Raw genomic sequence first — 23,328 nt, 5'->3', positions numbered from 1 at the left:
GTTATATGCATGAGATTATATTCTGAAAAATGTGATCATAAAAAAAGCTGCAAAAAGCAAGCAGTTAACTTTAATTTCTAACGTGTTCTGTGGACAAATTTCATCTCAGTCTTCTTTAAACGTACCATTTTAATACCTTAATTGTCATCTGAAGTAAACTTTAGACTCTCAAAATAATATTACTTGTTCCTGAACCTTCTTTGGTTTGAAATTTTTCTTCTCTTTACTTATCTTATCTTTGTTATTCTAGGAATTATATTTGGATTAAGAATGGGTAAAGTGACATATTGTTCTTTAGATGACTTGTAACATCTTATAAATTCCTGTTACAGATAGCTAAGAACAAGCAGTATGATATGCATACAGAAGTCACGACATTAAAACAAGAAAAGAACCAAGTTCCCAGTGCTGAAGAATGGATGCTTGAAGGGTGCAGAGCGTCAGGTGGACTCAAGAAAGATTTTCTTAAGAAAGGCTTAGAACCAGAAACCTTGCAGAACTTTGATGGCGATCATGCATGTTTAGTTAGGGATGACGAATTTAAATTCCAAGGGCTCCGGCAAACTGTGACTGCCAGGCAGTTGGTTGAAGCTAAGCTTCTGGACATGAAAACAATTGAGCAGCTGCGACTTGGTGTTAAGACTGTTGAAGAAGTTCAGACAACTCTTGGCAAGTTTTTGACGAAACCCACCTCAATTGCAGGGCTTTACCTAGAATCCACAAAAGAAAAGATTTCGTTTGCTTCAGCAGCCAAGAAAATTATAATAGACAAAATGATAGCTTTAGCATTTTTAGAAGCTCAGGCTGCAACGGGTTTTATAATTGACCCCATTTCAGGTCATACCTATTCTGTTGAAGATGCAGTCCTTAAAGGAGTTGTTGACCCCGAATTCAAAATTAGGCTCCTTGAGGCAGAGAAGGCAGCCCTGGGATATTCATATTCTTGTAAGACATTGTCAGTGTTTCAAGCTATGGAAAATAGAATGCTTGACAGACAAAAAGGTAAACACATCTTGGAGGCCCAGATTGCCAGTGGGGGTGTCATTGACCCTGTCAGAGGCATTCGCGTTCCTCCAGAAATTGCTCTGCAGCAAGGGTTGTTAAATAATGCCATCCTCCAATTTTTACATGAGCCATCTAGCAACACAAGAGTATTTCCTAATCCCAATAACAAGCAAGCTCTGTATTACTCAGAATTATTGCGAATGTGTGTATTTGATGTAGATGGCCAGTGCTTTCTGTTTCCATTTGGAGAGAGGAACATTTCCAATCTCAATGTAGCAAAAACTCATAGGATTTCTGTTGTAGACGTTAAGACGGGAGCAGAACTGACTGCATATGAAGCTTTCCAGAGAAACCTAATCGAAAAGAGTACGTACCTTGAGCTTTCAGGGCAGCAATATCAGTGGAAGGAAGCCACATTTTTTGAATCCTATGGGCATCCTTCTCATATGCTGACTGACACTAAAACAGGATTACAGTTCAATATTAATGAGGCTATAGAGCAGGGAGCAATTGACAGAGCCTTGGTCAAAAAGTATCAGGAAGGCCTCATCACTCTTACAGAGCTCGCCGATTCTTTGCTGAGCCGGTTAGTTCCCAAGAAGGATTTGCATAGTCCTATTGCAGGGTATTGGCTGACAGCTAGTGGGGAACGGATCTCTGTCCTCAAGGCCTCCCGTAGAAATCTGGTCGATCGGATTACTGCCCTCAGATGCCTTGAAGCCCAAGTCAGTACAGGGGGGATAATAGATCCTCTTATGGGGAAAAAGTACCGGGTGGCCGAAGCTTTGCATAGAGGCCTGGTTGATGAGGGATTTGCCCAGCAGCTGCGACAGTGTGAATTAGTAATTGCAGGGATTGGCCACCCCATCACTAACAAAATGATGTCAGTGGTGGAAGCTGTGAATGCAAATATCATCAGTAAGGAAATGGGAGTCCGATGTTTGGAGTTTCAGTACTTGACAGGGGGCCTGATCGAGCCACAGGTTCAGTCCCGGCTGTCGATAGAAGAGGCTCTCCAAGTAGGTATTATAGATGTCTTCATCGCTACCAAACTCAAAGATCAAAAGTCGTATGTCAGAAATATAATGTGTCCCCAAACAAAAAGAAAGTTGACATATAAAGAAGCCTTAGAAAAAGCGGATTTTGATTTCCACACCGGACTTAAACTCTTGGAAGTATCTGAGCCCTTGATGACAGGAATTTCTAGCCTCTACTATTCTTCATAGTAGAACGTGTTTAAATCTGTGTGGCGGTGATGCTAATTCATGCGATCTGTCCAGAGCGTGATGGTGACAGTTAAATATACACTCTAGTAGTGGTGTCACATACTCAAAGCACTACTTATTTCCTGAGGGGTGGAAATAGCTGACTGCTCAGAAGAGAGAATAATTTTTAAATTGAAAATAACTAAAAATTTACTTCTCTTAATAATGGCTCCATTTAACTTTGAGGTTCTTTTTTTGAATCCTGCCCACACTAAAATGAAAGTATTTTACCTTGAATATGGGATAAGCCTGATGAACTCCAGCAAGTTTGCAGCATCCTCTCTTCAGAACTCTCCATCGCTCAATAGATCCAGCCTGATGTTAGGGTCCCCATGTATTAAATGACCCATTGCACTCACTGAAAGAGCTTCAGAAAGCACCATGGAATCAAAGATAGAGATGTAAATTCTTCCCACGTGCATGAGGCTGTAGTGTTTTAGATCACCTTGAAAAGTGAAAAAGTTTTTAGTTTTTCTGTATGTGCTAACTTTCTTTACATGTTAAGTGTTTACCACAGTCTTAGTTATGACTCTGTAGTTAAAAGTAGTGTCACAAATGGGTGGGTGGAGGAGGGGGAAAGATTTTTCTTCATTCTATGTATTTTCACACGTGTGTAGACATTCTCGATTCTTTCAGCTTTCCATTGTCTGATACTTTTCTGTCAAGACAATTGTGATTGTATTGCTAATGCAAAGGCAGCAATTCGAAGATGTCCTAGTGCTTCATGAATAAAGTTGAGTTTAATTTGTCGTATTGATAGACCAGCTGGGAGGTCACACTGATCATTAAAGAATGCTTGTCACAGCTTCCTTTGCTGCTGTAAACATTTTGGAAGTACATCTGCTATGCGACATGGTAAACATGGTTAAGTGAATGAATAAAATATCTCAGTAACCTGTGTGTGATGAAAAAATATTTCTACATTCTTGTTTTCTGTGGAGAGGTCAGTTTAACAGTTATTTACTGGAATATATCTTTTTTCTACCACTCACACCTGTCAGAAGTCACTGGAAGAAGAAAAGAAAGAGCATGTTGAAAAAGTCAAAGAATTGCAGAAATGGGTATCAAATATCAGCAAGACACTGAGAGATGGAGAGAAGGCTGGAAAGTCTACCTTCTCTAAGCACAAGGTATTCATCGAGGTCCTGATTTAATCATCAGAATAGTGGGTAGAATTTGCTGAGTCGGTACAGTCCACCCAGAAGCAACTTTAATTCTTTACCTTAATTTTTCCTACTTTTATAGACAGTTATAATGAGGATTAGAGAGGTTAAGTAACTTGCACAAGAAATCCCTGTATGTGGCAGAAGAATGTGTCTCTGATTCCAGAGCCTGAACCATATGAATAGTAGTCTTACTCTTAGTAAACGAATATGCTGTGCTGCTTTTCCTAATAGTTAGATCTGCTTCTTGACTATTAGGATGAGAATTCCTGAAGAGGAGAGTCATCCTATTTTGTGCCCCGAGTAAATCCGTACACTCCATATCATAAAGATAGGCAGTCTCATTCTTACAGGCACAAACGAAAAGTTTCAAAAACAACAAAAACACAAACTGGGATATGAACATTTTTGAGGATTAAACTTAGTTGTGCTTTTCTGGATCTTTTCTATTTCTTAAAAAGTGTTCTCCAGTCAATCACTGGAAATTCTAGATTCTTTAGTTCTCTGGGCTGTCTTCTGTACCCTGTCTACTTGGCATTAGTTGGATAGCTGCAGCTCGTGGGATGTTAGTGCTCCGTGGTGTCTGTTGGACGGTCCCACTTGAAGCTCTTGGAGCGTTCGTAGTTAAGGTGTAAATTCCAGTATTGCTGCTGCTGGTGATAGCAATGGAATTGCTGCTGTATTTTTAAAAATAGATTTCCACTAAGTTAAGGAGCATTTTTCTCAATACGTTTCTTACACTGCCCTCCTATGGAGCCCTGCCTGACGTTTTAGGGGTTATCATTAGCTTCCCTTTTTAGTTCTGTGCAGGTGCTCACTTGCCATTAGTTGAAATAGACGTTGACTGTTTCAGTGGAAAACTTCAGTGTCTTGTCTAATTTTGCCTGCGATAGGGGGCAGAGTATCTTATCTGGGATTCCCCCCTAGGGAAGTTTATGGAGCCAAATATATACTTCAATTATTATTCACTTGAAATAAAGCCATATTAACTCATAGTCTTGTGTACAATATTTCATATAGTGTGGTAGAAATAAGTTGGAAAGCAATTACATTTGGTGTTTTAAACCCAAAACCTTCAAAGTAATTTTATGCAAATATTTAGTTTAAAATACCTTCTCCCCCCCGCCCCCCGTCAAATACGAAAAGAACTAATATAGGGACATAAACCTGAGGATAACAAATGTCTTTTGGGAAACGTGGATTATAAACCCTTGGTATTTTCTCATTCTGTGGTTGTAAATTCTCCAGAATTTCACTGGATCAGTTTTAGGCCGAGTAGACATAAAAGTGGACAGCTGCTTTTTAATGCAGGTCATGGCATACATTATGGATCTCTCGTAACACTTGATGGTCTCTCTGTTAAAGGAAATTTAAAGTAATTGATGTGAGGAATAAATGTGTCTTTCAAAAAATCAATGTGGCCTCATGATTACCTATAACTAATAAAATAGACTTTACATTGACGCTAAGTAGAATACAGTGGGGGAAATCTATCTTCATTGGCTCATCAGTTCCTCTCGCGTCTGCTCATTTCAAAGAATGGCAATCCATTTCTGATACTAGGTATTCAGAAATAACATACTGAGGTATTAGGGGTAAGTGTTACAACCTCTTGCTTTTCCTCAAACAGATCAGTTTTAGTCCTCTGACCATCACAGGTGACTTATGCAAGTGAAAGTCAGTAATAGAAATTACTTAATCTTGATCTGCAGACCTGTAGTTTAATACTTTCAGCCACAATTTTTTCAAGAGGAGCATTGTATCCAGGAAGTTGGGGGAAGGAAGGTACTCTTTCGAGCTGTGTTCCACATTCACATATCTTTCAGAGTACTGTGATGTACAAGGATGACATTGGGCCAGTGCTGAACCTCTGGCAACCTGAGATGTTAAGGCAACCTTTATTCACGGTTGGGCTGGGACAAATGCAGGAACCATGTAATGCTGTATTATTATTTCCTAATGAAAATGATGGCAGTATGGATAGAGAGAGGGACTTTCCTTAATCATGCATTCAGATAAAGTACTCTTTTTATCCAGGCCTACACACTGATAATAAGTGATAGATTATTGACATGGGTCACCCAGAAAATAGACCCATCATTTGGGTGTTGATGAAAACTTAGTTTTTTAAAGATTACTATTGTCTAGTCTTTATGAGGGGAGAATTTGAATGTATTTTCTTTACCGTGCAGATTTCCAGTGAAGAAATATCAACCAAGAAGGAACAATTATCTGAAGCCCTTCAAACTATGCAGCTATTTTTGGCTAAACATGGAGACAAGTATGTTGGGTTTTGTTAGCTCTCTTATTCAAAGTAGGGAAGTAGTCTTAAAAATGTTCAGCAAGGTGGAAGATGATAAATTTTAATTGAGATTTTGAAAATGGAACTCAACCACAAATTTACCTAGTAATATAACATTATAAATTTAGCAGCTTAATTAATTGTCACTTTTAGTCACTTTTAGTCTTTACCAAAAGCCTGAAATGTACTTTTTATCTCCATATATTACTGATGAGGAAACAGACTCAGAGAGGTTAAGGATCAATAGCTAGTGAGTTGTGGAAACTCCAAGCCAAGTCTCCATTCTAAGTAGTGCTCTCTGAGACTTACCTTTGGAAAATGTGTGTGAATATGTTCTTCATTTTATTTGCTGAGACCTGTGGCAACCTGATTTCTCATATTTTTGTCCTAGTTTTTGCAACAAGGCACTTCATATATTTCAGCTAATGCAGGCGGTAAAGGAATCTACCCTTTTCTTAAACCCTTTTTGGCTGTACTCTCTAGGATTATTCCAAAGTGATTTTGTATTGTACTTTAGATCAGGTTAATTTCCTTGTAAATTTCTTCGTTCATCCTTCAGCTTAAGCAAGTTTCGTCTTGAGTAATGACACCTTACTGTCCTTTTTCCATGTTGGGACTGACAATGAGATCTTTCCCTCTGACGGATAACAGCAATTGTTATTTTAGAAATTGGTATGTGCTAGAAGGGTGCTGATATATTAGTTTACACCCTTCAATCCTTTTTCCAGGCGAGAGAAGGGTTCTTAGATGTTTTAGGGCCATCCTTAATCTTCATATACAGCCATTCTAAGACCTGAGCAATCTGTATATGAGGTTACATTTTATGATCGTGTGCTTATTTAGAAAAGTATTCTACTTTAGAAAATCAATGAGCCTACTGTGTCATCCTTATCACTTGAAGTCTTTCATTCCTCCTCTCATTCTTTGTGGTTATTTTAGAATGACAGATGAAGAAAGAAATGAATTGGAAAAACAAGTGAAAACTCTTCAAGAAAGTTATAATTTATTCTCTAGTGAATATCTGAAACAGCTACAAGAATCCCAGACTTTAGGAGATGTAAATGTGGAGGAGAAGGTAATACTCTTTATTTCAAACATGAAGTGGTTTCAAGATTCTTAGTTTTATTGCATGATTGTAGATGTATATGTCAGTGATAATTATGACCTTGAATTGTGTACATAGAAAAAACGTGGATGGAGTTTACTTACAGATTTGGAGATTTCAGTGTTGTTTATTAAGAGCAATCTTACACTTGCTGTCATCAGTTTCTGTGACATCTTAATCTCTGCCTTGCATGGTAAAAGAAAAGAATCATTCATTTTTCTAACTCTTCTCTTTAGAAGCCATTCTTTTGCTGCTTTATTAGGTATTTTACTATAGAGCTATGATGTTAGAAAATAGCCTGCGAGTCGTCTCTCAGGGTGGTCCTGGAGTGTTAAAGGGTTTGTTTGATTTTCAGAGATATTCATGAGATTTGTTTGAGTAATACTAGGCCATATCTTATAGTGAGGATGCCCTAGTATCTTCTGAAAATATAACAGAAATCACTTAACATTTGGCCTGTCCTTAAACTTTCAAAACTTGACAATACCTATTCAAAATATCCAATATTCAACACAATATTCACTATTCAAAAAATTATCTTTATATTCATCTCCCTTACTCCCTGGAATACCGTTCTACACAATTTGTCACATTTTGGGGGTATGTAGCAGTTTTTCTGGTTTGTTAGTTTTCGACTGTCTGTGAAGGAGTCTGTATGCTGTAAACATCAATAGCATGGGGTTTGATACTCTCTTTCATGTCAGTAGACTAATCTCACCCAATTGCAAAAGCATGATTTGCCTTCTAGGTATGTGTTCTGTTTTCTCACTATCATCATTTGCTCTGTGGTGTCCTCAACTAACCTTGTTAATGTACACGGTATTAAGTTTTCAATTCACAGATGCATGTTGTTTTCAAAGCTTTTATCACATCCTGTGCTGTTGAATAGATCACTGACATAGATCACTTGTGCATTTGAGCTGCCTAACATTCACAGCCTTGCTGCGCCTTGGTAAGTAGAGGATTTTTTTGTCGAAGTGTATTATTTATTTTTAAAAAAAGCAAACTGAGTTTCCTGAAACTCTGCCTACCCTTGTTTCACGGACTGACCTGAGAATGTTCTGTTTTCCTTTCAGCTGGATAAGGTGATTGCAGGCACCATTGATCAGACAACTGGAGAAGTCCTTTCAGTCTTTCAGGCAGTTTTAGGAGGCCTCATTGACTATGACACAGGAATCAGGTTGCTCGAGACACAGCTAATGATTTCAGGTCTAATTGCACCAGAATTACGAAAATGCTTTGACCTCAGAGATGCTGAAAGTCATGGCCTTATTGACGAACAAGTTCTGTGCCAACTTGAAGAACTAAATCAAGCAAAGGAGATTATTTCTGCTGTGTCATCTACCACAATTCCAGTGCTAGATGCTCTGGCTCGAGGCGTGATATCAGAATCCATGGCCGTCAGAGTTCTCGAGATACTGCTTTCCACAGGCTGTCTGGTTATTCCAGGCACTGGAGAACAGTTGACCCTACAAAAGGCTTTCCAACAGAACTTGCTTTCCTCCACGTTATTTTCTAAAGTCCTGGAAAGGCAAAATATGTGCAAAGATCTTATTGACCCCTGCACCTCTGAGAGGGTGTCTTTAATGGATATTATACAAAGAAGTATTTTACAGGAAAACACTGGGTTGCGGCTTCTACCTGTGAGACCGCAAGGAGGAGGCAGAATAACATTAAAATGTGGAAGAAACATCAGCATTTTACGGGCAGCTCATGAAGGTCTCATAGACCGGGAAACCATGTTTAGGTTATTGGGCGCACAGCTTCTTTCTGGAGGTCTGATCAATTGCAACTCTGGTCAGAGAATGACTATTGAGGAAGCTATGGCAGAAGGGATGATTGACAGAGACACTGCCAGCAGTATTCTCACCTACCAGGTTCAAACAGGTGGAATCATCCACTCAAACCCTGCCAGACGTTTAACTGTAGACGAAGCGGTCCAGTGTGACTTAATCACTTCCAGCAGCGCTCTTTTGGTACTAGAGGCTCAGCGAGGCTATGTTGGACTCATTTGGCCTCACTCTGGTGAAATATTTCCCACGTCTTCTTCCCTGCAGCAAGAGCTGATCTCAAATGAATTGGCATACAAAATCCTGAATGGTAGGCAGAAAATAGCTGCTCTTTATATCCCAGAAACGTCTCAAGTCATTGGTTTGGATGTTGCTAAGCAGCGAGGAATTATAGATAATAACACAGCATCGATTTTAAAAAGTATAATACTGCCTGATAAAATGCCAGATTTGGGAGATGTCGAAGCTTGTAAAAATGCTAGACGATGGCTCTCTTTTTGTAAGTTCCAACCATCTACAGTCAGTGATTACAGGCAAGAAGAGGATGTTTTTGATGGAGAAGAGCCGGTGGCAACTCAGAGCTCAGAGCAGACTAAAAAATTATTCCTGTCTTATTTGATGATAAATAGCTATATGGATGCAAACACAGGGCAAAGGCTTTTGCTGTACGATGGAGACTTGAATGAAGCTGTTAGTATGCTACTTGAAGGCTGCAGTGCAGAATTGGATGAGCACACCCCCGTAGAAGAATGTCTTGATGTGTTAAGACTCCCTGGTATATTTCTGAATAATGTTCCAAGTAAAGAAAACTATGAAAGTATAGCTTCACCAGGTAGTTTTGATAAATGTCATAGCAGAGAACCTAAACATAAAGAAATCCTTGAAAATAGAGAGCATGCCATCAATGAAGAATTTAATGAAATGGAAAATAATGTTTTCAGTAGTCAATTTTATCAGTCTGAAAACCTGGCAAATATAACAGCAACTGATCATGAAGTTAAGAATTCATCCAGTGTGCATGTTCCCAGTTCTGTATCGTATTTAACACAGCCTGGACTTGCAGAAGTTAGCATGCCTAGACAAGAATCCAAAAACATACTTAGAAACTGTGAAAATCAAAGTCAAGTTAAAACAAAAGACCATACAGATGAATGCAGTCATTCTAAAAACGTTCAAGACTTTGCAAGTGATTTGATAACAAATCCTATTGCTAAATCAAAAACTAGTAGAATCTGTGGTTTGAATGAAACAGAGAATGAAGATAATATAAACAAGGATTCAACTCTCTTTGACTATTCCCCCAGGCTAAGTGCCTTGTTAAGTCATGATAAATTGAGGAACCACCAGGGAAGTTTTAGTGATGTACATAGCACAGAGAGTGATGGAAATGAATGTGAAACCTCTCCATTGCCGTTCAATGACCAAACCATGTTATTGGGTCAAAGAATGGGAGGAAAATTTCAAGACCAGTTTCTGGGAATTGCAGCTATTAACGTCAGTTTACAGGGAGAACACTCTCAACAAAAATCTTTAAATATTGGTTATAGTGATCCTCCAGTCCAATATCACAGTGATAAATATATTTCAGATACTTATGGTGAAGATGAAAGAATGCATGCTGCTTCCCAGCAGAATCCTGAAGACAAGCAAAATGAGTCCACAGTGGGAGAATACTCCTATGCTGCGACTCCAAGGGGTGATGCTGATAATGCCAACGCATCTCCTCTTTGTGATGCACCATTGCTTGAAGAAACTGTCAGTGCTGGAGACTATGAAACGTCACCACTGGATGATCAGCAGAGTGACACAGAAACAGACAGTGATAGCAATGATGATTTTTATGATACTCCCCTTTTTGAAGATGATGACCATGATTCTCTGCTTCTTGAAGGTGATGATTGTGATTGTCTGCAACCTGAGGACTATGACACACTACGAGAGGAAAATGATGGGGCTGCTCCTCTTGGTGATGTTTTCTATGATGTTTCAAAAGAGAATGAAAGTTCTGTGGTGACCCGGGGGGAACTAGTTGATAGCCTAAGTGTGAGGGCAAAAGCTCAGTCTCTTCAGGATTTTCATGTAGATAGCGAGAAAGCTGAATTGGGTTCTGGTAAAAGCATACATTTAAATTCAGTTGACTCATACAAGGTCAGTGGACAGTTGCTGGAAACTGCATCAGAAAGGGAAAACTCAAATAACCCTGAAGGTGAGGAGTCTGCCTCACTGACTGATTGTGAAATTGGAAGAAAAGAGAGCTTCAGTGCTTCGTTAAAATTTGATGATACTGGCTGTTGGAGGGGGAGAAAAGAAGAGTATGTAACTGGACACGAATTTAAATCAGATACTGACCATTTAGATTCTACACAAAATGAAGAAGAAAGTTATGGGGATTCTGTATGTGACAGTAATGAGCAGGATGATGATGATGGTGATGATGATGATGGTGATGATGATGATGATGATGATGGTGATGATGAAGGAGGAGGAGCAGGAGATGAGAATGAAAAGCCCATGTGCCAAGATGAGGCTGAAGATATGGATATCCAGTTGTGTGCTACCACCATAAATGAAAAGGAAAACAGTCATGAAAATCAAAATATTAATGAAATGATTCTCCTGGGTGAAAAGCACACTGATAATTCTTTAGAAAAACATCAAAGTGTAAATGTTTTGCAGCTACGATCAAGTAGTAAAAGTAGCTTAGTTACTGAAAGTAGCAACCTTCCAGAATATACAACTGAGGTTGTTGGAAAAAGCAAAGAAAACCTCTTGCATCACGAGATGGCCCTTAAGGATGTATTGCTGCCTGTCATTAAAGACACTGAATCAGAAAACACCTTTGGCCATGTAGGTATTTTACATAATATTAATATCAGTTCAACTTCTGAATTAGATAATGATCTAATGAACACAAAGGTTAAGTTGATTCGAGGGCCAGAATCTGTTGACTCTGTGAAAGGTGGAGATCAATATTTTGAGAACGTGACACGTCAAGTCGACTCATGTTTTGATAAAATCATTTGTTCTGGGCCTGGTTTAATAGGAAAACCTGCTGAGGAAAGCCATTTGTCATCCGTAGCCTCTGTAACTCACAAAGATCATCAAACTAATGGAAGAGGTCTAATTAAAAAGAGAGATGACAAAAATGATATACCAATAGAAGATGAAACATTAAATCAAAAAATGTGCCCAGGTGAAGGAGAAGTGCTTATGGAAGGCCTAGGAAAAGATAGTAAATATCTCCAGCTTTTACCTAGTACAGGGATAGAGGACAGTCTTGATTCAATTAATAATCACTTTCCATTTCCACAAACCACAAACGGTGAAGAACATAGTCAGAAAGGAAGCCTTGAAAAAGCAACTGTAACTTTTCAAGATGAACCAAAGAAAGGACGAATGATGGTTAGTAAAAGTCCTGTTCCATTTGAGAATCTTGAAGAAATATTTGACTCATCGGTTTCCAAAGTGATCAGTGATGACACTGCTTCAGACATTATATTGTCTGAAGAGAATAGAAGTGTTGGGAAAGATTCAGTCACCGATGCACCTGAGAAAGAGCTTGATCTGTTTACTTATTTGAAACATTGTGCTAAAAATATAAAAGCAAAAGATATAGTGAAATCAAATGAAGATATTCCAAGCTGTCCTCTAATAGCTTCCCCTCCCATGAAAGAACACTTGCAGTTACGAGTTAATAATGCAGAAGAGAAGGCAGCTCTTACCCAGGAAGTCTCACCTCTAAATGAGATGGGCCAATGTAATGATCTTGGTCATGAAGAAAGTATCTCAGAAGGAGGAACAGAAATTCCTCAGTTCACACCAGAAAGAAATGAAAGCACACTCTCAGTCATACCTTTTAGAAATGTAGAAGGCCTGGGGAAAAATACTGATTTTGTGCAGTCAGAACTCTGTACAAATGGAATAAGAAATGATAACTCCAGTGATACTTTCAGCACTGACTACCCATTCTTAGAAACTAACCATAAGAAAGAAATAATTGAGCAACGGCCACAAAAAGAAGGCGGCTTGTCTCCAGGATTCCAAGAAGAGGAGGCTCAGATTTCTGACTTACCTCACTTAGCTGTTGGGGATGTAAAGGCTATCTTAAAAAGTAGATTGAAAGAAGGCCAAAGAAATCCTCAGGAGGTTGGAGGACCGTCAGCCTGTGCAGACACTAAAATCTTAATTCAAAACTTAATTAAAAGGCTTACAACATCACAGTTGGTAAATGAAGCATCTGTTGTGCCCAGTGACTCTAAAATCAGTGACTATTCTGGAGTTTCCCCCATGAATAACTCACCAGAACTAAAAGCAGAGAGTGGAGATGATCCATTCTGTATTGCAAATCTTAAGTCCGAGCTTCTCCTCAATATACTTAAGCAAAATCAGTATAGCCAAAAAATTACGGGAGTATTTGAATTGATGAAAGAGTTAACTCCGATAGAGTGTGATCTAGAAAAAAGAGGTATTATATCTCAAGTAATTCCACTGCCACTTGAAAATATTTTCTACAAGCTGCTTGCTGATGGATATTCCGAGAAAGTGAAACAGATTGGAGACTTGAATCAAAAATCATCTACTACTGAGATGGTGGGTGAACAGCCACACGCTCTTGATGATCTTAAAAGCAAAGAAGGAAACTACTGCTCCCTTAATTTACAAAATATAAAAGAAATTGGACTAGAAAAGTCTACTGTGTGTGCATCGGCATTGCCAAGAGGTGAGAAGCTGGAGGAGCTGTGCAATGATTTCCCAAGCCATTTGGAATGTATTTCAGGGTCAAAAGAAATGACTTCCGGAGATAGCTCAATGGAACAAGTAAGTTGACTTAGACATTTTCTATGAAAGTAGCTGCATGAAACATTTGGGAATAATCCCATACGTTTTTTTGCTTTAAAAACATACATATAGGATATTGAATTAAAATGTCCAAATTTCTGTTTAGTTTTCCAACGAGTTACAGCAGTGTTTACAGCACACGTCAAAAATGCACCAGTATTTGGCTTTGCTTCAAGATATGAAGCCGCCCTTAGACAACCAGGACTCTCTGGATAACAATCTAGAAGCTTTGAAGAACCAACTTAAACAGTTAGAGGTAAGAATTGTCTGCTGCCTATTATGGATAGAAGTAAGCTGATGTTAACTTGGAAAAATACGCAGAGCGCTTTACTGTTATGTTTGTAATATGAGTTATATTGGTGTTTCTCACTAAGTACATCTGGAATATATATATATTTTTGTAGACATTTGAATTGGGATTGGCTCCAATTGCTGTTATTTTAAGAAAAGACATGAAGTTGGCAGAAGAATTTTTAAAGTCTCTTCCCAATGACTTCCCCAGAGGACACCTTGAAGAACTGAGCATGAGCCACCAAAGTTTGCAGGCTGCCTTTTCCTCCCTCAGCGACGCGTCTTCAGAGAGAATGAAGCACATCATGCTCGCAATTGACTGTGAAATGGTAGGCGTCAGAATGTTTCACGCTGAGTCAAATTTGAGTTTCGAAGAAAATTTGATTATTTGAAAATTTAGTCATAAGATGAAATATTTTATTTGCAGGCTAATAAGCCGTTAACACAGAGTCGTTATTTGTAGGAATTTGAAATTTGGAGACAGACAGAAATGATCACACAATTTTGTTTTCTAGTCTAAACTAGAAGTTTCCCATGAGGAGTTTCTGCATAAACTTGAGTCATTCTCACACTGGATATCAGAGAAGAGCAAATCTGTGAAGGATATTGAGATTGTGAATGTTCAAGATACTGAGCATATAAAGGAAAGTTTGGAGCTTCTCAAGGCAAGTATCAAAATAAGTAAGACCAAGTACATTTAAAAACCTATGTATTTAATATAACAAATGTTTGGAACCAATATGACTTTGCTAAAGCTGTAAGGGATTCTTTCCTTTCTTATCTCTGTGACATGTTTGTTCATAGTTGATACAACCGTAAAATAATCACAACGTTATAAATGTCATTTTGGTGCTGTCCCAATTACCTTATCAAACTCTTACTACCACTGACATGTTGAGATTTGTCTTTGTGTGTTTATTTATGTATTAGTCAGATCCATGATAGTATAACTTAGTCGTATTAATACATCAAATATAAGTAGTGTTTATGTATGTATTAGTCATTTTTGTCATGCCTTTTTTCCCCCCAAGTTCTTAATTTGAACAGCATGCTTCATGAATGATGGTTGAGCTCTTGGCTTGGGAGTCAGGAAACTGAAATTCTGGCCCATTTATGTTTCCGATTTCCCATGGTCTCATTTATGTGCTACCACGATTACATGGATACTGTAAATATTAGCAAGCCTTATTTTAATGTTTCCCTTCAGTGTGCTAAATGTATATAAGTTGAGTCTTCACCTTTTGTTGCAGTTACATTTTAAGTATGATGTGGCAAGGTTAAAATATTCTTAGAGGGGTTATCTTTTTATATAATATTAATTACCATAGTAATAAATAATTTCATCATTACCATCTATTACTAGGTGATGAATAGATTTTTGATGAAATGAATAATGAAAAAATGTCAATGAAACCTTGAGTCCCTGATATAAGAAGCATATTTTAAAAATAAATATTATTGTTAAGGTAAACTTTGTATCATGGCTTAACTCCCTGTTGGTAACTTGTACTACTTTGTTCACAGAATGTGTTAAAAGACCTTGGACACACCAAAATGCAACTGGAGACGACAGCCTTTGATGTGCAATTCTTCATCTCTGAATATGCACAAGATCTGTCTCCTAACCAAAGCAAACAACTGCTGAGACTCTTAAATACAACTCAGAAGTGCTTTCTGGATGTGCAGGAATCAGTAACCGCCCAGGTGGAACGTTTAGAGACTCAGTTACAGCTAGAACAGGATCTTGATGACCAGAAGGTTTGCTTTTCTTTGTGGAGTTGGAATTCTTTGGCTTTAGTCCTTCAGTGTGGAACTTGTAATGTAGATACCCAGGGATTATGGCACAATAGGAAAGGTTTGGCATAATAAGATACAATGTAGAGATCCGACAATATATAACAATACTTTTTCCCATAATAATGCTATCATTAGTTTATTTAGATTTTCATGACTCCCTTAAACTACTGTTTTCAGATAAGAGTCTTGACTTTTTTTCTCAGAGTAGGAAATACGGATGTGCTCATAAATTTCAGTGGATAAATTGATGAACATGTGCATAGAGAAAGTTTAGGGTATCTTTTTCGTCTAGGGGGCAGTGTGGCACAGCAGTTCAGAGCACAGGTGCTCGAGCCAGGCTGCCCCACTCACTCATTGTGTGACCTATGGCAAGTCACTTAAGCAGAGTTTTCTCACTGGAAAATTGGAAATAGTCACAGTGCTCAACTGGTAGTATTCTGAGCCTTGATAGAAGAATGAATATAAAACACTCAGTACCTTGACAGGATGTGTTAGGCTCCTTATAAATGTGATCTAGGCCCATAAGATGAAAATCTAGTATATATAAAATAGGAAAATGAAAGATGTAAGTAATTAGCAATAATGAACCAAGAGTTAGGAATGGAATTAGACATAGTGATTAAGTAAAAATATCGCATGCAATGTTCCTTTTATTATTTCTTGAACCACTCAGGCATTGTCTCTAGCATGATAACCTGTATACACATCTCAAATATGTTAACAGACAAATCACGACTAACTTCTGTTTTGATATCCTTTTACAGAATTAACTGTGTGTGTCGCAGGTTTCAAGAGCTTAAGAAAATGGAATGCTTCTTCCTGTCGATCAGAAGTTCCATCTCTTACACATGTGCATGGCCAGTATTCTCTTGGGCAGTTTCACCCCCCCATGATCTGTTTCCTTGTGTATGGGACATGCTCTTACTTTCTCTGTCACCTTGCTGAGTTTGTACCCCACTGCTATCGTGTTTACAGCATACATAGGAAAAAGCTTGTTGAGGGGAAACTTGCAAAATGTTTGCAAAATGTAATAAGGAGCTCTCGCAATAGCGAGTTTATGACCACCCGTGTAAAATGCTCTGGTTTTGCTCCGCTTTAGATTGTGGCAGAGCGTCAGCAGGAGTACAAAGAGAAGCTCCAGGGGATATGTGATCTCCTCACGCAGACTGAAAACCGCCTCATCGGTCACCAGGAAGCCTTCGTGATCGGAGACGGCACAGCTGAGTTACAGAAGTACCAGTCCAAGCAAGAGGTAGAATTTGGTTTTGTATCAGCAGGTCTATGTTGACGTTAAGTGTGAATCCTGTTATTTGGTGGAAGCAGTCAGGATTTTTGAAAAACAGCCATCATTTTAGCTTTCTGAGGCAAGGCATTGCTAGATGCCCCAGGCCTGAGCTGTAAACTTTATACTAAGAGTTACATTTCCAACTTCAAGCAAGCCAAGTAATTTTCTTGACTGGTTTTTGGTGAGATATTGAGTGGGGGAGATATAAAGGAGATTTGGTAATGGAAATATTGTGTGTGATGAGTTAAAACTCGGATCTGTTTAAGGCCACCCCATGCACTTGCAAGTTGGGTGAAATAGGCATCATTTTGGGTTCTTTCTCTTTCTTAACATCTTGTGCCTTTCATCTTTCTCTACAGTTTGTCCCTTTACATTGAAGGAACAAACAGTACTGACAGATAAAGATATCTTTATTTTGGTGTCAGAAGAAAGAACATTCTCATTGTAACTAGATAGCTCTTTGTCCAGATCCAGACTGTACACATTATTATCCTTGTAATTTAATCTTTTTGAGCCTCAGTTTCTTCATTGGTCATACTCACCTTGCTGTGTTAGTGTAAGAGTTAAGTAAATATTGTGTGTTGACTGGCACAGTTCATGCCATGTAACAGTAGCTCAATAAGTAGTATCTCTTTGGGTTCAAATACTTATCTGAAAAATTTCAAGAGGATTAAAAGAAAAGTATGGAAACATTGTATGTAAGCTCAAACATGATACAGTTTGTTTAGAGAATGAATATGCATAGTAATAGAGAATGCATAGAATAGTATACAGAATGCATATAATAGAATATTCATAGAATGTAATAGAATGCATAGTAATACAATATGCATAGAAAATAGAGAATGAAAATGCAAAGTAAAGAAGGAAGAGAAATTATAAAAAGAAATAGAGACAGAGGAAAGCTATATACCTGCTGAAGAGAGTTCTTAGTCTCGAGCTTCCTGGCAGGCAGGGCAAGGAAGCAAACAGTACACATTACAGAGCTCTGGTGTTGAGAAGACATTGTTATCTTAGCATAGAAATTATTTTAGGAACAACTTCGCACATAATTTAGAGAGCTAATTGTTTAGAAACAGAATAAATAATATTACCATGTGTTTAAAAGCTTTATAAATTCACCCACATAACATAAAAAGATCTGATGTGTGTAAATTTGTACAGATTATAGACTGAATACTTCATTGTTTTCAGTGGTTTACAAACCACATCCCTTTGTTAAACATAAAAATCTCATTTTTCTTTAATGTTGTTTGAGATTTCAAATTATATTAAATATTGTGATTTAAATAAACCAACTCAAATTAACATACTGAATATGCCTTGTCAACCTATCCATGCTGGCTTCTCCTTCTCTGCTCCCTCCCTCCTTAAGATTTACAATTCTGCAATTATTAAGTAGGTAGTAATTTCATAAGATATTTTTTTCTTTTGTGTTATAAGGAATTACAGAAAGATATGCAAGGAAGTGCACAGGCGTTGGCGGAAATAGTGAAAAACACAGAGAACTTCCTAAAAGAGAATGGTGAAAAGCTGTCACTAGAAGATAAGGCTTTGATTGAACAGAAACTTAATGAAGCCAAGATAAAGTGTGAGCAGCTTAATTTAAAGGCGGAACAGTCGAAAAAGGAGCTGGATAAAGTTGTGAAGACAGCAATCAAGGAAGAAACAGAAAAGGTCCTTATTCACATATGTGGTGCACTGTTGCTTTGTTGGAAATGATTAGTATAACAGCTTCTTGATTTATTAAGTGATATTGGGTGGTGGTAACCAATGATTAGCACCAGGGGCAGAATTCTGGGTTTTCAGGTATGTAATCGACCAGATACTACAGAAAGTTAGAAGAGTTAGCTTTGCTTAACTTAAAAAACAATTTAAGTGGGATTGGGAGACTTTGTATTTGTGAAATGTGTGAGGACTCATCAATTATAGTTAAAATTTTGGAATGTACTTTTAAGAACAGTGGAAACTTCGATGTAACTGCCTGTTTCTCTAAGGTTTAATTTCACTGTGTTCCGTTTTCAGCCTGTGTCAGTTTTCAGTCTCCCCACTCTCATTTTAAGTGATCTGAATATTTACTTTTTCAATGTCTTAAATTACTAATGCCTCAGCCCATATTCGGAATACCCATTGTGAACCTTCTCTGCCCAGGTTGCAGCTGTGAAGCAGCTGGAAGAGAGCAAAACCAAAATAGAAAACCTTTTGGACTGGTTGTCAAATGTTGACAAAGACTCCGAAAGGGCAGGGATAAAAGAGAAACAGGTAATTGAACAGAACGGGAGTCATTTTCAAGAAGGTGATGGCAAGTTGGCGATTGGAGAAGAGGATGAAGTTAATGGTAACCTGTTGGAAACTGAAGTTGATGGTCAAGTTGGAACCACTGAGGAGAATCTGAACCAGCAATACCAGAAAGTTAAGGTCTGTTCTTTTAAACATAATGATATTCTTAAATTGTATTTTTCGGTGGGTAAAGATAGGAACGACTTAGCACGTGAGTTTTCTTTTCAAACCTTAATGGCCATTGAGAGTAAAGCCCTTTTTTCTAGGTTCATCCTTATGTCAGATGTAAGTTATTGTGAGAATTCTAAGCAAGTCAGAAACAATGAGAAATAGGGCCAGTGCTGATGCTCTAGTGGTTTAAGTTCCGTGTGCTCCGTTATGGCGGCCTGGGTTCGGTTCTGGGTGCGGAACCACACCACTCATCTGTCAGTAGCCATGCTATGCAGGTGACTCACAGAAGAACTGGAATCACCTACAACTAGAACATACAGCTATGTACTGGGGCTTTGGTGGGATGGAGAGGAAGATTGGCAACAGATGTTAGCTCAGGGCGAATCTTTCCCAGGAGAAAAAAAAAAAGAGATTAAAAAAAAAGAGAGAAATAAATCATTAGATGTGGCATTCTTATGAGTGAAGCAGAGTTATAAGGGATCAATAGAAATAATGATAACTAATATTTATGGAGCAATTATAGCCGGCCAGGCACTCTTTTAGGTACTTCCCGTCTTAACTCACTTAGTCCTCCCAACTACCATGAGGTTATTACTCTCATTTTACCCATGGGGAAGCGTAATGTACAGGAGTGAAGTGACTCTCCCCAGGCTCCACCTCTGAGTCCTGGATGGAGTGTGGATTTGAAACTGGGCCACGAGCTCGGTCGCTCTGCTGAGCTCTAATCCATGTCCGTAGACCAGCTTGCTATGCAATCCTGAGCTCACTTAAGTTCTTTCTGAGCTGCAGCTCAACTCTACAGTCAAGGCCATTGTTGAGAAGAGGAATGAAAGCCCTTCTAAAGCAATCCACTGCCTGATGGAAATTAAGCTAACGTTGATGCTACCATAGGAGCAAAGGCAGTTTTGAAAAACGTTTTTAAAGTATCACGTAATCGATTATTTTGTTTCAGTGTTTGGTGTTTGGTGGTCAGATGGCTGGAATTAGGAACTTCTGCAGTTCAATTTGCTTTCCTCTGAGTCTTTGTCTTTGGAGTGGAGTGCTCTCTGTGAGGTTCTTACGTGACAGGAAATACAAATCAAACCAGGACAAGAGGGGAAGTGTTCCTTATATCGCAATTTCAAGGGGCTATGACAGATCCTTATTGTGCTTGTCCTTAAATTGAAGAGTCTAAGAAATTCCTAAAGGAGTCTTATGAGTCAGTTACCAAGAAGTCAGGAAAGGTTAGTAACTTGACCGAAGTAGTGAAAAGTACCAGCCGGTGGACTCAGACGTCACGGTGCCTCCCAGGAAAGCCCTTGTTCTTAGCCACAGAGTGACAGTTGCCTGCTGGTCTCTTCACTTCTAAGAATGTGGGAATCTGAATGTGCTTTAGAAATTCCTCATCTCCTGCTGGAGCGGAGAGGTGGCCCAAAGGATCAGGAGATGATCAGGGTTCTGTTTCTAGCTCTTTCTGTTTGTGCCACATGTCCTGGGACAGCCCTTCTCCTCCTGCAGCCTGAGCTGCCCTATCTGTAAAAGGAAAGGGGCTTACTCAGATAATTCGTGAGATATGATATGTGTCTATGCGACCTCCTGTGTGCCGAAGACCTGCTGGAGGGTAACACAGGAATATAATTCAAATACCAAAGATATGGTCTGTGGGAGAAAGGTTATCTGGACACAGATATTTGCCATGTGCCCACGATGTGGCAGGCTTTGTTCTAGACAGTGAGGATACAAATACTGGTGAGTCCGTCCTCAGCTGACTCACTGGGCTCAGACTTAGGAGTGAATAGTCGCCATGCAGTACTGCTTCGCAGACCTTTCCTCTTCGCAGCCTGTACTTAGAGTCTTGCAGCCCCTGTGGCCAGCACTGTCCTAGGTACTTGGGATTCCCCAGTGCACAAAATAATTTCCCTGTCCTGGTGCTCGTGTACTGGGGGGTGAGGAAGATAGGACAGGCGATAAATAACTCAGTTCTATGCGATGTGAGAAGGTGGAACTTTTTGCTGAGAGAATTAGGTAGAGTTGGGTTCGGGTGGGGAGTGTGGAGTGGGGGCCACCTTTCAGCGTGGAATGGATCTGCAGAGTAGGCCACATTGTGAAGGTGAGCTTTGTGCAGACTTAGAGGGCCTGGGGGGCTGCCAGACACATCTGAGGGAAGAGCTGTTACCAGACAAGAGAGTAACTGGAGCAGAAGGTCCTGGAGTGCCTGACAAGGCGGGTGGAGCTGGAGTCAGGGAGGCCAGTCGGGTCCTGGGTGGAGCGGGAGGCGACCAGGTCTCCATTTTCCACGTGCTGGAAACTGAGGCCCCGTGAAGCTGAGCTGCTCCAACATCCTCCTTTGTTACGTGTGTTCCTCTGACTTCCCTTGGGCTTCTCTGAATGTATGTTATTCTTGCTTAATTATTGTCACAGTGTTTTTATAGCTTTACAATTACAAATTCTTTTTTTCCTATTAAATATCTTTGCAGCGTCACTTCCTAATCAAGAATATTGTGCTTATTTGATCGCTAATTAGTTAAAGACATTAGCCGTCCCTTTAGGGTGGCTATGAGGAAGCTGTGAGTAAGATGAGATCAGATGGTAGCTGCTGGTTTTAAAATTGGAAGAGAAATTCATTACCTTTTTTCCAAACTTCTCAAAACAGTCCTTTGCCTGTGTGATTACCAAAGTACTTTCTAGAGGAGATTGGAAATCTCCTTTAAAATTAGATAGAGTCCTCAAAATGCAGCTTCTGAGATTCTGAAATTCACCAATAAAAGGGAAATACTGTGGGCCAACCCTGGTGGTCTAGTGTTTGTTTCATGTGCTCTGCTTTGGTGGCCTGGGTTCGGTTCCCAGGCATGGACCTACCCCACTTGTCTATCAGTGGCCACGCTGTGACAGCAGCTCACATACAAAATAGAAGACTGGCAACAGATGTTATCTCAGGGCCAGTCTTGCTAAGCAAACAAAGAGGAAGATTGGCAAGGGATGTGAGCTCAGGGCCAATCTTCCTCAGCAAAAAAAAAAGAGGGGGGAATACAGTGTACCTTGAAAAGGTTCATGAGAAACAGGTTGTTGGCCTGTGGACCATTTAGTTCTGTCAGTCCTGAGGCAACAAGAGCTCCTACAGCCTCAGGGTAATCCCGTCTCTGCTGTAACATACGGTCCATTTCTTTTCACATAGGCCCAGCATGAGAAGATCGTCTCTCAGCACCAAGCCGTCCTCCTGGCCACTCAGTCTGCACAAGCCTTGCTGGAGAAGCAGGGCCACTATCTCGCTCCTGAAGAAAAGGAGAAACTCCAAAAGAACATGAAGGAACTGAAGGCGCATTATGAAACCGCCCTGGCCGCATCGGAGAAGAAAATGAAGTTAACGCATTCGCTGCAGGAGGAATTAGAGAAGTTCGATGCGGATTACAGCGAGTTTGAACACTGGCTGCAGCAGTCGGAGCAAGAACTCGAAAACCTGGAGGCGGGCGCAGATGACTTCAGTGGTTTAATGACCAAGTTGAAGAGGCAGAAGAGTTTCTCAGAAGACGTTATTTCACACAAAGGTGACTTGAGGTACATCACCATTTCTGGAAACAGAGTGCTGGAAGCAGCCAAATCTTGCAGCAGGAGAGATGGGGGCAAGGCTGGCCAGGATGCTCTCGACACTTCTGCCACCCACAGAGAAGTGCAGAGCAAATTGGATCATGCCGCTGACCGCTTCAGGGCTCTCTACACCAAGGTAATTCTATTTTTCATTTTTAAGGGCAAGATGAATCTGTGATGATAGTTTTCACTCTGTCCTCTTAACTTTTGTTTTGGAATTAGAAGCAAGAAATCTAAAAACAGAATCAGGGAAAATAAGGTAATTTCATCCTACTTCCCTCCATCTTAACTTCATCTGCTTAACTTCTGAAAAATGTGTTGAAAGATTAGAAGCCCCAAGTTATTTATTTAGTTGGAGAGCCCTAACGCTCATACCCAGTTGGACCACCAGGTGGCGTTTGTTTTGGCTCTAAGCAATTCGGTGCCCGCTCATTTGCAGCCTCTCTGGCTTGAGAACTGAAGTTTCATCTC

General features: G+C 39.4%; 1 protein-coding gene across 43 annotated transcripts in view; it reads left to right on the top strand.

Moving 5' to 3' along the window:
* The window catches only part of DST (dystonin), a 440,189-nt gene that overhangs the window by 299,029 nt on the left and 117,832 nt on the right, over positions 1–23,328 (top strand). For 36 of the 43 annotated variants that reach the window (XR_011430068.1, XR_011430067.1, XR_011430066.1 and 33 more), the window contains 12 exons: positions 3,272–3,400; positions 5,626–5,714; positions 6,675–6,810; positions 7,917–13,448; positions 13,576–13,725; positions 13,874–14,089; positions 14,276–14,425; positions 15,285–15,518; positions 16,657–16,809; positions 18,286–18,519; positions 18,994–19,260; positions 22,448–22,993. Coding sequence is in view for 40 of the 43 variants with exons in the window: in XM_070245730.1 (XP_070101831.1) it covers positions 3,272–3,400; positions 5,626–5,714; positions 6,675–6,810; positions 7,917–13,448; positions 13,576–13,725; positions 13,874–14,089; positions 14,276–14,425; positions 15,285–15,518; positions 16,657–16,809; positions 18,286–18,519; positions 18,994–19,260; positions 22,448–22,993 (7,836 nt within the window). In the remaining 3 variants the exon portion in view is untranslated. Of the gene's footprint in view, positions 1–332; positions 3,165–3,271; positions 3,401–5,625; positions 5,715–6,674; positions 6,811–7,916; positions 13,449–13,575; positions 13,726–13,873; positions 14,090–14,275; positions 14,426–15,284; positions 15,519–16,656; positions 16,810–18,285; positions 18,520–18,993; positions 19,261–22,447; positions 22,994–23,328 lie in introns of those variants that run through there. The other 7 variants (XM_023624291.2, XM_014734513.3, XM_023624293.2 and 4 more) reach the window with 2 other exon arrangements.

This window comes from Equus caballus, chromosome 20 (assembly GCF_041296265.1).
Source record: "Equus caballus isolate H_3958 breed thoroughbred chromosome 20, TB-T2T, whole genome shotgun sequence".
Lineage (NCBI taxonomy): Eukaryota > Metazoa > Chordata > Mammalia > Perissodactyla > Equidae > Equus > Equus caballus.
The sequence above is the reverse complement of the archived record's forward strand: the minus strand, read 5'-3'. Positions and strand labels throughout refer to the sequence as shown.